This window comes from Lissotriton helveticus, chromosome 10, assembly GCF_964261635.1.
Source record: "Lissotriton helveticus chromosome 10, aLisHel1.1, whole genome shotgun sequence".
Classification (NCBI taxonomy): Eukaryota; Metazoa; Chordata; class Amphibia; order Caudata; family Salamandridae; genus Lissotriton; species Lissotriton helveticus.
Window position 1 is genome coordinate 1,153,732,246 of NC_136071.1, and position 15,435 is coordinate 1,153,747,680.

Genomic DNA, 15,435 nt, shown 5'->3' on the forward strand with positions numbered 1-15,435 from the left:
CATGCCTATCCTCCAGTACAATATCTGTTAATACTGTAAGCATCACATCCCTTAACACAAGCTTACCCACCCTCTCCCTGGCTTTCCAGAAATGTGGTCAGTGCATCCCAGTTCTTACCTTCCGTTCTTACCTCGCAAAAGAAAAAAACATGTGCTGAAAATGGACATTTAATTATACTCCAGGTTGCCCTTCAGCTAATATTTCCACTCAGCTGTACTCAAATGTCTGTCTTCCAAGGAAACCACTACTACCTCGATGCTTTTTAAGCCTACAAAGCATTTAGCCTATAATGGTAAATACCTCGCTAAACAGTTGGTTGCCTGGAGTATCCAAATAAGTCTGTTAAAATATATCAGCCTGCTGCCCAAGGGCTCCAAAGAAGAAAAAGCCATTGATCTAACACTTACTATGTTGTCAGACTGAACCTCCTATTATTCCAATGCACTTTTCTACCGACTCCTTTTCGTTTCAACAAGAAGACAACTTATAACTGACTTACTTACCCTATTAAGCTGTCCAATTCGTAGCGGTTTACCCAGCTTTTCACCTACCCTTGCTATCCCTTTACCTAAGGGCACGTTGTCCTGCTTACTAGTACCTTCAACAAAATTTATCTGACTCATGTTTTACTTTTTTCTAATCTTCTGTACAGTCTTCTGATGCCTCAATTAGGCATGATTTAAGCTGTTAAGAAACCTTTAAAATTATTTTTCTCATAAGCATTGATAACACAAATAGAATCCTAAAGAGAAAGACACGAAAAACTGAGATTTTCCCATATTAGTGTGCTCTAGCGTTCTTCCCTATATTGAAAGGAACCCAGAAATACCAGAAAACATTTAAAAATGTTTCTCTTCTGCTCAATAAACCAAAAAGCCACAGACATTCACCAATGCAAAAAAAATGGTCACGAGTTATTAAAGTGGAGTCTTAAAATGTCCGTAAGGGAGGAGTCCTAAAATGCTTTGCACATGATTTGAGTTGTTTTGGACATGTGCATAGAATAACTGAATACTTGTCAATGCATTGCCTTTTTTCTTTTTTTACCCACTATTGTGACTTGCTAGTAGGGCTTTTTGGTATAAACACCCACTTAGTGAATGGAAGGATTTATTAGAATCAAAGGTGATCTGTTAAAAGAAATTACTTATTCAAAATTAAATAAAGTGAAATTACTGCAAACGTTTTCCATGTACCTTAGAATTTTTCCAGCAGTTGTATGTCTCCATTAAACGCTGTTTTCATCAAAATATTTTAATTTTTTCGTGTACTTAGGATCAAGATGGCTCTCACATCAAAGGCTTGTTGATTAACTTTTTTCATCACAATTGGCCGTCGCTGCTGAGGCACAGTTTTCTGGAGGAGTTCATTACTCCTATTGTAAAGGTATGGGGTTTCAGGTTTACATGATTTATATACATATTTAACACATTTAAATGGTTAACCAGGTGTGGCTTTGTCTTTAAGGTATCCAAAAGTAAGCAGGAACTGGCCTTCTATAGTATTCCTGAGTTTGATGAGTGGAAAAAACAAATGGAGAGCACAAAACTGTGGAAGATAAAGTACTACAAAGGTGCGTTTGTAAAATCCTTGTTATACTCAATAGTGACGTGTGTGGGAGAAGTTTTGCGTAACGCAGTTGGTCTGTCTCCCCAGATAACTTGATATCATTGTGTTTGTCTGTCATCAATTCGTAGACAACCCATGGTCACTTGGACCCTTTGGTTCTGCTTTGCAACGCCTGCATTAGTCCTGATCAGATTATACAAAGTGCCTAGTTAGTTTAAAAACACAAAAGCTACTTAACCACCTCCTTCCTCCAGTCGTTTAGTTTAAACCAGTAAATTACAGTTAGGGTATTGTGTCCACTGCTTCCAGGCAGTTACTTCAACCATACCTAACAACCTGACATCTATTCTGGATCAAATATCAGTCATTACCACACGGACAATTACACCATGGTGCATTACAATGCATATATACAGTGTGCCATATTAGTGTTTGTACTGTTGGCACTCAAAACTACTCATATATGTATGTATGGGTGTGTAATATATATATTTTCCACATGCATAAATGGGAAAACCTCCAAACCCCCTTCTTTTACTTGAAATGAGGTTACCCTTTTATGGGAACTTCTCCCTATGACCTAAAAAAAGCCCTACTCACCCCTGAACACTAAAAACCCATTACTACCACCCCTTCCCGAACCCTAAACACTTTACAACTCGTTACCTATACCCATCCTTGAAACTTAAAACTGAGTTTTTCTTATTTAAGTCACAAAGTTTAAATAGATTTGTTTCTGAATATACAAATATGTAAAACTAAATGCACATATATATATATATATATCTGTGTATATATAAATATTTGTGTGTAGTTGCATATATCTGTTTGAAGCATGTGTTGCTGTAGATACACATGCTCTGCATTCTTCTGCCATTTAGTGTTGGACCTGGATCTTTGCAAGTTGTTTTTCTTCTGACACGTTTGAATCACAAGATCTGTTGTGACTCCTCCCTTGTTTCAAAATGCACCAGTTTAGCAGCTACACCTCAGATTGTTTTCTCCTCCATTGGGCTCAAATGCTTGAAATGCTGCTCCGAAGTCGAAGCATTAAAACATACCTGGTTCTGTTTCAGGTCTAGCAGTTCCCTTTCCACTCAGAAGACCAATGCAAAGCTCCCTGTGCATCGAAGACCTTTGAATTTAAAAATGTGTTCACTCCGCTTAATCTACTCTGAAGCCCTGCACTATTCCTTGCTGTTTTCCCTTTGAGGCTACTCAAGGCTAGCCAGAGTGCTTAATCATGGAGCAAACCATTTTTGTCCACGGTGCAATGCGAAGTATCCCTGGTCTGATCAACACGATGTCTGCAATCTGCCTCTCTACAAACCACCTAGAAACAGCTTGCAAGGCCAGCTTTGCATTTGGCAGCAAGAGAGCCCTCAGTCATAAGAGGGCGAGAGAAGGTGGTCGTACAATAAAATGCACTGCGATAAACTATCGGAGATGCCATACCGCTTCAGAGCGAAGATATCCACAGGCCTGAAAAGGTAGAACCACACTTACCACCTGCTCCCACCTCTTCCAAGCCCTAAGAAAGTCAGACACATTCTCTTCACACATCCATAGTTGTCCTTAGTTCCTTTCGCTACCATGCACACCTCCACTGCACTACCTTGTCTAACTCCACACTACCCTCCACCTGAAGCATACTGTGATGCAGGGCGCCCTTACTACCTTCTGGGCCCAGAGAGAGAGCTGTTTGCGCCACAGGAGGGATAATTCCCGAGAAGACTGGAGTTGACCTATAGGAGGACCCAGAACTTAAGCCATACCTGTTCAAGCCATCCCCACCAGATGATACCACAGCATATCATGTCGGGCAGCTCACCATCACAAGGTCCAGCTGCACACTTTAGAGGATGAAGAGGTTTTCCTTCTCAATATCTTCTCAAAAACTGAGAGGTGGGTCCGTTACCAACTCATCTTTAAGTTCACAACTGACATTGTCAGGACCTAATCAAGCCCTCACATCGAAGAAAGTACCAGCCAGCTCCACAAGATCCAGCCTATATTAGAGGAACTATTATCCCCGACTCACTGGTAGTGCATAATTAAAAGGGCCTCTGTTCAGGCTACTCTGCTCCCTGCCGTAAGGCCCATTTGGCACCAGGACAGACGGGAAATTAGCTATGCAATTGGCGTGTTGCACACACATAGGCTAGACACACCCCTAATGTGGGCTACCTGATGTGCTCCACGAAGGAAGGGTTCCTACATATTGTTTTTGGTGGAGCTAGAAACTCTGGGACAGAGTTATGCCCACTCCTCGCAGGAGGTGTAGGGACCCCAAGAGTAAGTAGCCCATTGTCTACTACCCTTCACTCCCCTTAACACCCGAAGAGCCGAAAGAAGCAAGAACGGAGGACTTGCAACTGACTTCTCCAGGGCTGGAGGAAGCCAGGGTTTGCCACCAAAGACGGTAGAAGCTTTGAAGTTTCTGGCCTTGATATGCAGATCCACTAGCCATTTGCTTGGAGGAGGTAATAACACCAGTCAGAGCAGGCATTGTTTCTGACCTCCTGAGAGCGTGGGCTCTCACACCTGGAGGGTTATCTGTGATGGCAGGCTGGACAGGACCAGACATCCAGCACACTAGAGGACTAGATTCAGGGGGCTCCTCTAAAGTGCCCCCTGGGTGCATGTAGTAAATCTAATACTGGAATCAGTATGGATTTATTAATACAAGGTGTTTGATACCAAATCACCATAGGTTTCAGTGAAACCATTATGTAGCTGGGTACCTTGTAATGACCTGTGCCCAGTACATACCTTAACATGGCTTCCCCTTTTACATTCAATATCTGGTTATCTGGACTAGACATCACAGGGGCATATCTGCTAATGCAGATATGTTCTTTAGGAAGCTGGCTGTGTATCCTACACCAAAATGAGGTATATTGTACACTGAGTCCAGTGGAACCTCAAAGGTAGGCAGAGGTAAAAGTAGATAGCACCTTACACTGTCAAGTCAAGTCAGAGAATTTGTATAGCGCACTACCTACCCAGAGGGTCTCAAGGCGCTTAGACAGGGGAGGAGGATTACTTGTCAAATATCCACGTTTTAAGTTGCTTTCTGAAAGCTAGGTGGTTCTGGGTAAGGCGGAGGTAAGCGGGGAGTGAGTTCCATGTTTTGGCAGCCAGGTATGAGAAGGATCTGCCTCCCATGGTGGTCTTGTTGATGCGAGGTATAGTGGCGAGAGCTTGGTTGGAGGAACGTAGTTGGCGGGAGGGGGTGTAGAAGGACAGTCGTGAGTTGAGGCATTCTGGTCCGATGTCGTAGAGTGATTTGTGTGCGTGGGTTAGCAGTCGGAAAGTGATCCTCTTATTGACGGGTAGCCAGTGGAGGTCTTTAAGGTGACCAGAGATGTGTTCGTTGCGTGGGATGTCTAGTATGATCCTGGCTGAGGCGTTTTGGATTCGTTGGAGTTTCTTCTGGAGTTTAGCGGTAGTTCCCGCGTAGAGGGTGTTTCCGTAGTCCAGTCGGCTCGTGACCAGAGCATGGGTGACTGTTTTCCTTGTTTCGGTGGGGATCCAGCGAAATGTTTTTCTGAGCATGCGAAGGATGTTGAAGCAGGAAGAGGATACGGCGCTGACTTGTCTGTTCATTGAGAGTGAAGAATCCAGGATGACGCCTAGGTTCCGTGCGTGGTCTGTCGGGATGGGTGCTTTTCCGAGGGCTTCCGGCCACCAGGAGTCGTCCCATGCAGAGGGGGATGTCCCTAAGATGAGGACTTCTGTTTTGTCTGAGTTCAGTTTCAGACGGCTTTGTTTCATCCATTCGGCAACTTCTTTCATTCCTTCGTGTAGGTTAGTTTTGGCGGTGCTGGGGTCATTGGTGAGAGAAAGGATTAGTTGAGTGTCATCCGCGTAAGAGATGATGTTGAGGTTGTGTTGGCGGGCGATGGCCGCGAGGGGGCTCATGTATACGTTGAAGAGGGTGGGGCTGAGTGAGGATCCTTGTGGTACGCTACAGATGACTTCAGTGTCCTTGGACTTGAATGGTGGGAGGCGGACTCTCTGGGTTCTTCCGGTGAGGAACAAGGTGATCCATTCAAGTGCTTTTCCTTGGATTCCGATGTTATTGAGACGTTGTAAAAGGGTGCTGTGGCAGACCGTGTCGAATGCTGCAGAGAGGTCGAGGAGGATGAGGGCGACTGTGTCTCCATTGTCCAGCAAAGTTAGAATGTCGTCTGTTGCTGCGATGAGGGCGGTCTCAGTGCTATGTTTTGCTCGGAAGCCAGATTGTGAGGAGTCGAGGGATTTGTTGGCTTCGAGGAAGGCGGCGAGCTGGTTGTTGACCGCTTTCTCGATGACTTTGGCCGGGAAAGGAAGGAGTGAGATGGGGCGGTAATTTTTGAGTTCGGTGGGGTCCGCTGTGGGTTTTTTCAGAAGGGCGGTGAGTTCAGCGTGTTTCCAATCTTCCGGGAAGGTGGCGGAGTTGAAGGAGCAGTTGATGACGTCTCGGAGGTGCGGTGCTATGACGGAGTCTGCTTTGTTGAAGATGTGGTGAGGACATGGGTCTGTGGGGGATCCTGAGTGGATGGAATTCATCAGGCGGATTGTGTCCTCAGTGGAGATTGGGTTCCAGTTGTTAAGGGTGTTCATGGGGGGAGAATGTTCAGCAAATGGTCGGGTGGGTTGGTCTCCGGGTTGGTTGTCGAAGCTGTTGTGGATGTCTGCAATCTTGTTGTGGAAGAATGCGGCTAGGGAGTTGCAGAGGGCTTGGGAGGGGGTGATGTCGTTGGAGTTAGCTGAGGGATTGGTAAATTCCTTGACGATGTTGAAAAGTTCCTTGCTGTTGTGGGCGTTGTTGTCAAGTCGATCCTTGAATGCTGTTTTCTTGGCCTTTCGGATAAGTTGGTGGTGAGTGCGGGTGGCGTTTTTGAAGGCGTCCTTGGTGCTGGTGGTTGGGTCTTTTTTCCAAGCTTTTTCAAGGGAGCGGCAGAGTTTCTTGGACTTCTTAAGATCATCGTTGAACCATGAGGCCTTCTTGCTGCCAGGTTTGCTTTGATGTTTTTTCAGTGGTGCTAGGATGTTGGCGGTGTTGGATAGCCATAGGGTGAGGTTGGCGGCGGCTTCGTTTGCGTTAGAAGAGTGGGCTGGAGTGTTTAGAAGGAGTGATGTGGAGATCTGGTCCGTGGTGATTTTGTTCCAGTTTCTCTGCAGAGTTGGTTGGAGGTGGTTGATGGGTTTCGGCTTGTTGTAGGTGAAGTGAACGCAGCTGTGGTCAGTCCAGAGGAGATCCGAAGTGTGGCTGAAGGAGACGTGATTGCTGGAGGTGAAGATGGGGTCGAGTGTGTGACCTGCGATGTGGGTGGGGGAAGTGACTAGTTGTTTAAGACCGAGGTTGGCGAGGTTGTCTAAGAGGGTGGCGGTGTTGCGGTCGTTGATCTTTTCAAGGTGAAAGTTGAGGTCTCCCAGAAGGATGTAGTCTTTGGAGGGAAGCGCGTGTGGAGTGATGAAGTCCGTGATGTCTTCACTGAATTTAGCGCGGGGTCCTGGTGGTCTGTAGAGGAGGGTGCCTCTGAGAGTGGTCTTGGGGTCGATGTGGATCAGGAAGTGAAGGTGTTCGGAGTTAGCGAGGTTGGCGTCAGAGCTGGTTGAGATGCGGATGGATTTCTTATGGACGATAGCGATTCCTCCTCCTGTGTGGTCGGTGCGGTCCTTGCGTGTGATCTTATAGTCTTCAGGGATGGCAATGGTGATGTCTGGGGCGGAGGAAGCGTTCATCCATGTTTCAGTTAGGAAGGCGACGTCTGGAGAGGTGGTGTCTAGTAGATTCCATAGGTCAATGGCGTGTCTGTGGACCGAGCGGGTGTTGAGGAGGATGCACCGTAGGTGGGTGGGGTCAGGAATTTGTGTTGTGGTCGTGGCGGAGATGTTGTCGGAGCCGCTGAATTTGCAGGAGTAGCAAGAGAAAGGTCCATGGGTGTGTCCAGGAGCGGCATGGACGCATTTGGGGGCGCGACCGGGGTTAAGGGCTAGGAGGGTGGCGGCATCGTAGGTAATGCGGGAGGGCTGGGCAGTGCGAGGGGCAGGGGGTCTGGCGCTGGGCGCGGTCCAGGCGCGGACGGGCGTAGACGGGCTTACCTTTGGCGCACCTTCGGCGTGTACGAAGCGCGTGGACGCTGCGCGTGGGGGCATTGGCCATAAATGGATGGAGGAGGGGGCGGAGCGTGGGAGGGGCAGCTGGGAGGCGGTCTCGGGGAGGCGTGTCAGGGGAAAGGACAACACACAAGATGGTGGTGGAGCCAAAAACGATACTTAACTAACTATACCAGCAAGCACAGCCAGATTAGCGCTAGCACTTTAATCAAGCTGCGGTCACAGAGCGTTCACAACACTGCACAGTTACAACTCGCTGCAAGCTCAATGGTAAGAAAATGCTCAGCGCGCAATTCCTGAAGCTACGATACCACTCTCGAGTTATCAATGCCGAAGAGTCACGCTTCAAAATCAGTTTCAGCTGAGGGCTCTGGGCGCTGCAATTAGCTGGAGTCAGGGAGCGTGAGGGGGGAGCCGCCGTTCAGGACGAGGTCCAGGCGGTCACACTGCGTGGTAGTGTAGGCGAGCAGTAAGGCTGTATTAGAGGGTAGTGTGAGAAAGTGCCATCTTTCTTGCATTGGTATGCCCCCACTTTTTGCTGAACTGCTGATGTGCTTTGACTGAGTGTGCCCTGGGCTCCTGCCAACCAGGTACCCAGGGCCTGTGTTCCTTCCCTAAAATTGTGTTGAAACTAAAACCCAAATTGGCATCTCTGGCCACCTATCAGCCCCTAGTAAATGGTACCCTTGGTACCCAGGGCATGGTGACCAGAGAAGACCCCTAAGGGCTGCAGAACTTATTGTGCCACCCTTAGGGGCCCTGTACCCTGATACCCACACACTGCCTTTGCAGGCTGAGTGTCTAAGTACAGAACTAAACCGAGTCGACATGGCACACATCCCTGTGTGCCATGCCTACAAGACCCACTGCCCTGGCGTACCTCAGTCACCCCTCTAGCTGGGTGCCCTATGCAAGTGGTGTGGGCACAGGTGCTTGAGCCCTGTGCCCCTACAGTACCCAGGGCCATTCCTAGGCACTGTAAGTGCAGTGCTGCCATTAAGAGTATATGGTGCTGGGAGGTCGACATTACAAACTCCACAGCACCATGATGGCCTCACTGAAGACTGAGAAGTTTCGTATCAAACTTCTCAGCACATTAAACCCGCACTGATGCCAGTGTGAGATTTAATGTAAAATGCACCAGAGGGCATCTTAGAGATGCCCCCTGAAACCAAACCTACAATCCATGTCTGGACTGAGAGGCTGCCTAGGCTGCCACACAGCAGACCTGTTGCTGGACCCCTGGGTGGAGAGCCCCCCGCTCTCCTGGGTCTTCAACAATGCACATCCTGGGCGAGGTGCTAGGTCTCCTCCAGGATGGGTAGGGGGAAGCTTCAAATGCCTGCCGCCTCTGTGAGCTTCTCCAGACTATTTACTGTACCCAGCAACTGGCTCCCACCGGTTCTAACCCCCACTCTTGTGGGAAGACTGGCGGGAAACCCTACGTCAGGAAGGGGCGTGCGCTAGCCTGTGCCAACCCCACCCCTCAGGTGGGAGAGGCGAGGTGAAGCACGACCCCGGGCTCCGGCCATCTTGAGGATGAGGAGCCCTGCCCAATCACAGCTAGGCCCCTGCACCCCTCCCACCAGAGAGGAGCAGACTAGGGGGTGTACCCACCCTAGGACAGGGACCTATTGGTCCCTGCCCTTGCCCTACCTGTAACACCCCATAATTCAGTATTTAGGGGCTCCCTGAACCTTCCTTCCTCAGATCCCGATAAGAAAAGAAGAATGAAGATCAAGAAGAAGACTCACCGTGCAGCTGCTAACAGGACGACACCAACTGACTTGGCCCCAGCCCTACCGGCCTGTCGATCCTGGAACCTGCTCCTGCTTAATCCCGGCGACTCCTGCGGACAGCGACCTTGAGACCCCCGGAGGACCTGCCTGCCTTGACCCTCTTAAAGACTGGGACTCCCATAAGCAGAGGCTCTGCTTCAAGAACCATACTCCTGGTGCCAGCCAGGAAGCACAAGACCAACCCACGCTGCACCCGCAGAGCCCGGACCGTGCCGGAGTGATCCAAGACCACGAGGACGTCCCCCCGGCGACTGGGACCCGAAGTCTATTGCCCAAAGACCGTCCTTGACGAACCAGACGACGCCTGCAGCCTCAGAATCATGGACCCCTCCAACCGTGACCAGCTGAGGGTAAGATTTCCTGATGCCCAAAGACACCCCGGCTCCCAGCTGCCCTCTGTGCCTCCCTTTGGGGTACCTACCTCTTCTCCCGGATCCCAACTTACCTCTCGAAGTGGTGGTCGCACCTGAAGAATCACCATCCCCGAGTCTGCAGCCTTTGTTCCCTTTTTACCTTTCCAATTGAATAACATTGAGCGCCCGACGGCTCAGAAGCACCCTGCACCCAGCCGCCCGAGTGCCTCTGGCCGTGCACCCTATGTCCTATCCTACTTCCCCTTTTGCCCTGAGCAAGTGACCAGGAGCCCAGTTCCCACAGACGCGTGGCCTGCTAGCCAGCAGCCACCAACCGAAGGCCCCCTGCCTCTCATTGGATAACATTGGGCCTACCTACCTCTGCTCCCGGCTGCTCCGTGCCGCTGAGGATGTACCAACTGTATCTACCTGACCCTGGGGGACCCCTGAGTCTATGCCCAGATCCTTAACTTCACTGGTCGAATCCTCACCTGGAAACCGATAACTCACTTTCCTGCCATAGGATAACATTGACTGGTTTGACTCGAAAAATCTTCAAAGTGTGAAGTTTTGAAACTCTAAAATATTCCTATAAAATAAGCCGAATACCGAATTCCGAAGTACTCGCCTGTGATCAGGAGAGAAGCCAGTATTGTACCTTGTGGCCCAGTACTGAACCGCAAAAGTAATCCGAACCGGGTTTACTAGTAACCTACATTTTCTCCATAGGAATCTATTGTCTGCTTTTCTATGAAAGTTCTTCGAAGTGTCTACTTTTGAAAACTTGAAATATTCTTTAAAAATCGTACATATTACTGAAACGTAATTACTCACCTGTCTTAAGTAGAGATCCCAGTGCTGGACCTAGGAGCCCAGTACTGGATTACAAAAGTAACGAGAACGTACTTTACCTGCAACCTGAATTTTCTTCTCTTGGATAACATTGTTAGATTCTCACTGAAAAGTTTCGAAGTGTGAACTTTTAAATACCTTTTTATTCCTTAACCCCTTGCACGCTCATGATGAGCTCAGCTCGTCATGAAGTACACCTCTTGTACGCTCATGACGAGCTGAGCTCGTCATGAACCGCGGGGTTTTAAAATCTTTAGCGCACTGCGGGAAAATGAGCCGCACGGATGCGGTTAAAAATCATTGCATTAATCAAAACGTTTTTACTAAACTGTTTTCAGCTTAGACCCCAGGACTGAATCTAGCATCCAGTCCCGAAATTACAAAAGTAATTTACAAAGTAATCAACTGCATTTCCCATTGAGCTCCATTTTAGATTGTGTTTAGAATTGTGTTGCCTTCTGCAACCCCTGTATCTGTTGCGTGTACAAAGTTATTTCCTTTCTGCAAAGTAATTACCTGAGATCACTCGTAGTTGAGAAAAGTATATTTTGATACCTGTTGGTTCTAATAATAAAACAACTATATCTTTGGATATAAAAACAATTGTCCTGGAGTTAGTCCTTGAGTGTGTGAAACCTTTTACTGAGTGTGTACAACAAATGCTTTACACTGTCCTTAGGTACTGCCTTACTGCTCGACCAAGCTACCACTTTTGAGAGTAAGATCAGCCCTGACTTTAACCTCTGTTATATCTCTGGGGTTGGTGGCCTCTATACACACTGTACCTTACTTTGGTCCAGTATATATAGAGCCACTTTCTCCGAGGTAGTGCTAAGCATTTATTGTACACACTCAGGCAAGAAATGTCATACACTCAAAGACTGAACCAGTTTGTAACAAAAATAATATAGAAGATATTTTATTTCTAGAACCAAGCCAAACCTGGTGCCGGTAAGTGAAATAATACTTTGCGAAATCGTATGCAATGATTTACAGTTGAATGCAGGTTCAAATGAAGTTGGTTGATTACAGGTAAGTAAACAGTTCAAAATTACTTTTCAGTTACTTTACAGATTACTGTGCATGTTACTTTTTAGATTATTTTAAGTTACTTTTGCTTATCAGTGTGAAATGCCTAGATATCACACTTCTGCACGAAAACAAGCAGCCTGCAAAGGCAGTGTGTGTGTAGAGGGTACAGGTCCTCTAAGGGTGGGACAATAAGTGCTGTATCCCTTATTCCCTGGTCACAGTGCCCGGAGTACCTGTGGTACGATTTAACAGGGGGTGACCAGTGGCCAGAGATGTCAATTGGGTTAGTTTTGGGGAAAGAACACAGGCCCTGGGAACCAGGGCACATCAAGTGAAAGTGCATCAGTAATCTGGCAAAAAGTGGGGGGCTACTGCAACAGAAACCCACTTTCACACATGGGGGCACTAAGCAGCACCAAACATACAGCCTGATTAATCAAGCCGAAATCGGCTCGCAAAGGGCCAGATTCTGAAAATCTGGCCCTTTGCGAGCGCTCTTTTTGCATTTGGGATTCATCATCCCAAATGCGATTTCGCTATTTTGCGAGGATTTACATTTAAGGAATCTCTATTTGAGATTCCTTATATGCAATTCATCATCCATTTAAAAATTGCGAATTCGCAATTTCGGCCGCTATTTACCGCAAGGTCAAACCTCGTGGTAAATAGCGAAAACTTAAAAAAATGCTTTTAAAAGCATTTTTCTAAGTTGCATGTTGCACACACACATGTCCTTTGGACATGTGTGTGCGCAACACCCGTTGGACACCCCTGGCACCCTTTAAATCGCTATCTAATTTGCGATTAGCAAATTGCTAATCGCAAATAAGGAATGTGTAGGAATCGCATTTCTTTATGCAATTTCTACATGAATCCCGTTTTGCAAGTCCTTAATAGCGATTCGTTATGAATCGCTATTAGGGGCTCGCAAAACGGGAGAATGATGAATCAGGCTGATAGATCACAAATGGCACAGGGGTGGCAGGTCCAATTTCGACGTCGAGAGCCCAATGCTTTACAATGTGGATCCTTCACTTAGCAAATAGGCTGCAGGTGTGGCACAGGCGGTTGCAGAAGGGAGACCAATGACAGCAACCATAAGTAGAGATGTACGGGGTCATAGGGGCACTGTCTGTTTCATCTCTCCTAGGCCCAGGGGCTTCAGGTACAGGGATGTCTTTTGATGTCGGAGTCCTTTTGCCAGTCGCGGTCGGGGGGAGCCCCTGGATTCACACTGCAGGCGCCACCATGGAAATCAGGAGTGGTCAGCCAATGCTGGACAGGAGATCAGGATTGCTGTGGAGACTTCACTGCACAGGTGAGCCACTCAGACTCTGGCTGTGGGAGTCTAGTGCAGAGTGGGCAGGAGACCCAGATCCGCCTTGATCCAGTCCCTTGGATCGTGTTTCTTCTTCGATAGGTCCACTGTCCACGTTAGGTTGGAGTCTTTTTCAAAGGCAGTATTCCTCCTAGGGTTTTCAGATGTCACTGGCTGCAAGACTGGTCGCAGGTTTGCAGAAGCTGGAGACAGGCCGGTAGGGCTGTGGCCAAGGCTGTCATCGTCTTCAATCTTCTCTTCAGAGTCGTCATCTTTCTTAGCTTGTCACAGATCAGCTTTCCAGGTCCAAGGGACCCACCTAAATAATAGATTTCGTTTTTTTTTTTATAGGGTAGTAGCAGAAGGGACAAAGGACACCTTACCTAGTGTGACTACACCCTCTGTTATGCCACCCTCCTGTGGGAAGGGGCATAGACATAGCCTTGATTGAAGGGGGTCTCTCCATCTTCAAAATGGCGGGGACTGAAAGATGTGCTTCACCTTGCCTTCCCCACCAAAGTGGTGGTGTAAATCAGGGGCACCATATACTGCTAGTAGCAAAGGCTGGGGTCATATTACAAAGGTGGCATGAAGGTGATCATGTTTGTGCAATAAATGTCTTAGACTCTAATGGGGGGCGGGGTGGGTTCCCAGAAGACACTCTTTAGCTGCCAAGCACTCTGGTACCTTTTACTTGGGACTTACAGGGAGTGGAAGTATCAATTGGGGATTTGTTTTTAGGGCAGAATCACTGGCACAGGAGACCTAATTGTCAGGGACCCTGTGTACGGAAATTGAAATCCCATCTAAAACCAGGTAAACATTGGAGGGCTAACAATGCAAAAGAGGCACTTTCTCACACTTGTACTGGCATAGCTGCTCATGTAGGTATTCCTCCACGTGTAATATTCAGCACCATTGCTTAGGGCTGTTATGCCTTGTGGAGAGGAGACTTGCAAATATGACATGCAGTGATAGGAGACATGGCTCACAGGGATGTGTGACGTCATGTTTTCACTTTTGTCTGCACCAAGACACACAGCCTGCAATGGAGTCCGTTAGGGTGGCACAATTTGTGCTGCAGCCCTTAGGGGCCCTTTTTAGTATGTCAGGCCCTAGGTACCAAGGTACAATACACTAGGGACTTGCAGAGCGTGTGAAAAGTTTTGCCAACTGGGGGAACAATTGTATATTTTGGGGTAAAAAACAAGGGTACTGGGAGCCTAGTCAGCAGGAACCCAGTACACTTCAGTCAAAGGTGCATCAAATACCAGGCAGTAAGTTGCAAGGGTGGATTACTGTAATAAGTACCCAGCTTCCTATTTATTTATTATTTATTTGTGTATTTTGTAAAGCGCAACAGCTGCCCCAATGGGGCGTCCCGGCGCTAATAAATCATGGAACTTAGAGGCTAGGCACCAATGGGGCATTATATGGGGAAGAGATGTGTTTTCAGGGACTTTCGGAATGCTAATTCAGTTTGACAGGCTCGTAATGCAACCGGGAGGTTATTCCAACACCGAGTGGCACAGACCTCGAATGTTTTCCCTCCGGCGCGAGTACGTTTAAATCTAGGGGTTTCCAGCAGAAGTAGGGAATTTGAGCGTAATGTCCTGGTGTTGACATACGGTCTCAGAGTGCTTTTCAGATGGGCCGAGCCTTTGCCCTTGGAGGCCCGGAAAGCCAGGGTCATGGCCTTAAAAATACATCTCTTGGAAATGGGGAGCCAGTGGAGTTTACGGAGGTGTGGGGAGATGTGATGTCTGGCAGGAATTCTCTCAACCAGCCGAGCAGCAGTATTCTGGACAGTTTGTAACTTGTGGCATAGGCCTGCTGTGATGCCAAGATATAGTGCGTTGGCGTAGTCCAGGTGAGATATTATCAGGGCTTGTACCACAGTCTTACGGCAGTCCATCGGCAGGTAGTTGATGAGCCGTCTAATTGTCTTGATCTTAGCAAAACAGGATGCTGCTACTGTTTGAACCTGGGCGTTGAAACTGAGATGATTATCCCAGCGCACTCCCAGGTTTCTCACCGAGTCTTTAGGCGTGGGGGCATGGCTGAGATCATCCGGCCACCATAAATTAGAATCAAGAGGGGATGATGAGTTAAAAAACAAAATCTCTGTCTTTCCAGCGTTGAGTCGGAGGGAATTGGAGTCCATCCAGCTAGAGATGTCTCTTAGACAGTTTTTCAATGGGTCGAAGGCAGAGGCAGTGGGGGTATCAAAGGTGAAGAGTAACTGAATGTCGTCAGCGTAGGAGGTGGATTTAATCCCAGTTTGCGCAATCAGTTTAGCCAAGGGGGAAAAGTAAACATTGAACAAGAGCGGGCTCAGGGAGGAGCCCTGTGGAACTCCCCATTTAAGTGGTCTAGCAGTGGAGGTGTAGGGAGGGGTGTATA

General features: G+C 47.9%; 1 protein-coding gene across 5 annotated transcripts in view; it reads left to right on the plus strand.

Moving 5' to 3' along the window:
• TOP2B (DNA topoisomerase II beta) overlaps positions 1–15,435 on the plus strand; it is a 607,938-nt gene that overhangs the window by 247,666 nt on the left and 344,837 nt on the right. For all 5 annotated transcript variants that reach the window (XM_078663968.1, XM_078663967.1, XM_078663969.1 and 2 more), the window contains exons 14-15: positions 1,277–1,387; positions 1,469–1,574. In XM_078663968.1, the coding sequence (XP_078520094.1) occupies positions 1,277–1,387; positions 1,469–1,574 (217 nt within the window). The remainder of the gene's footprint in view (positions 1–1,276; positions 1,388–1,468; positions 1,575–15,435) is intronic.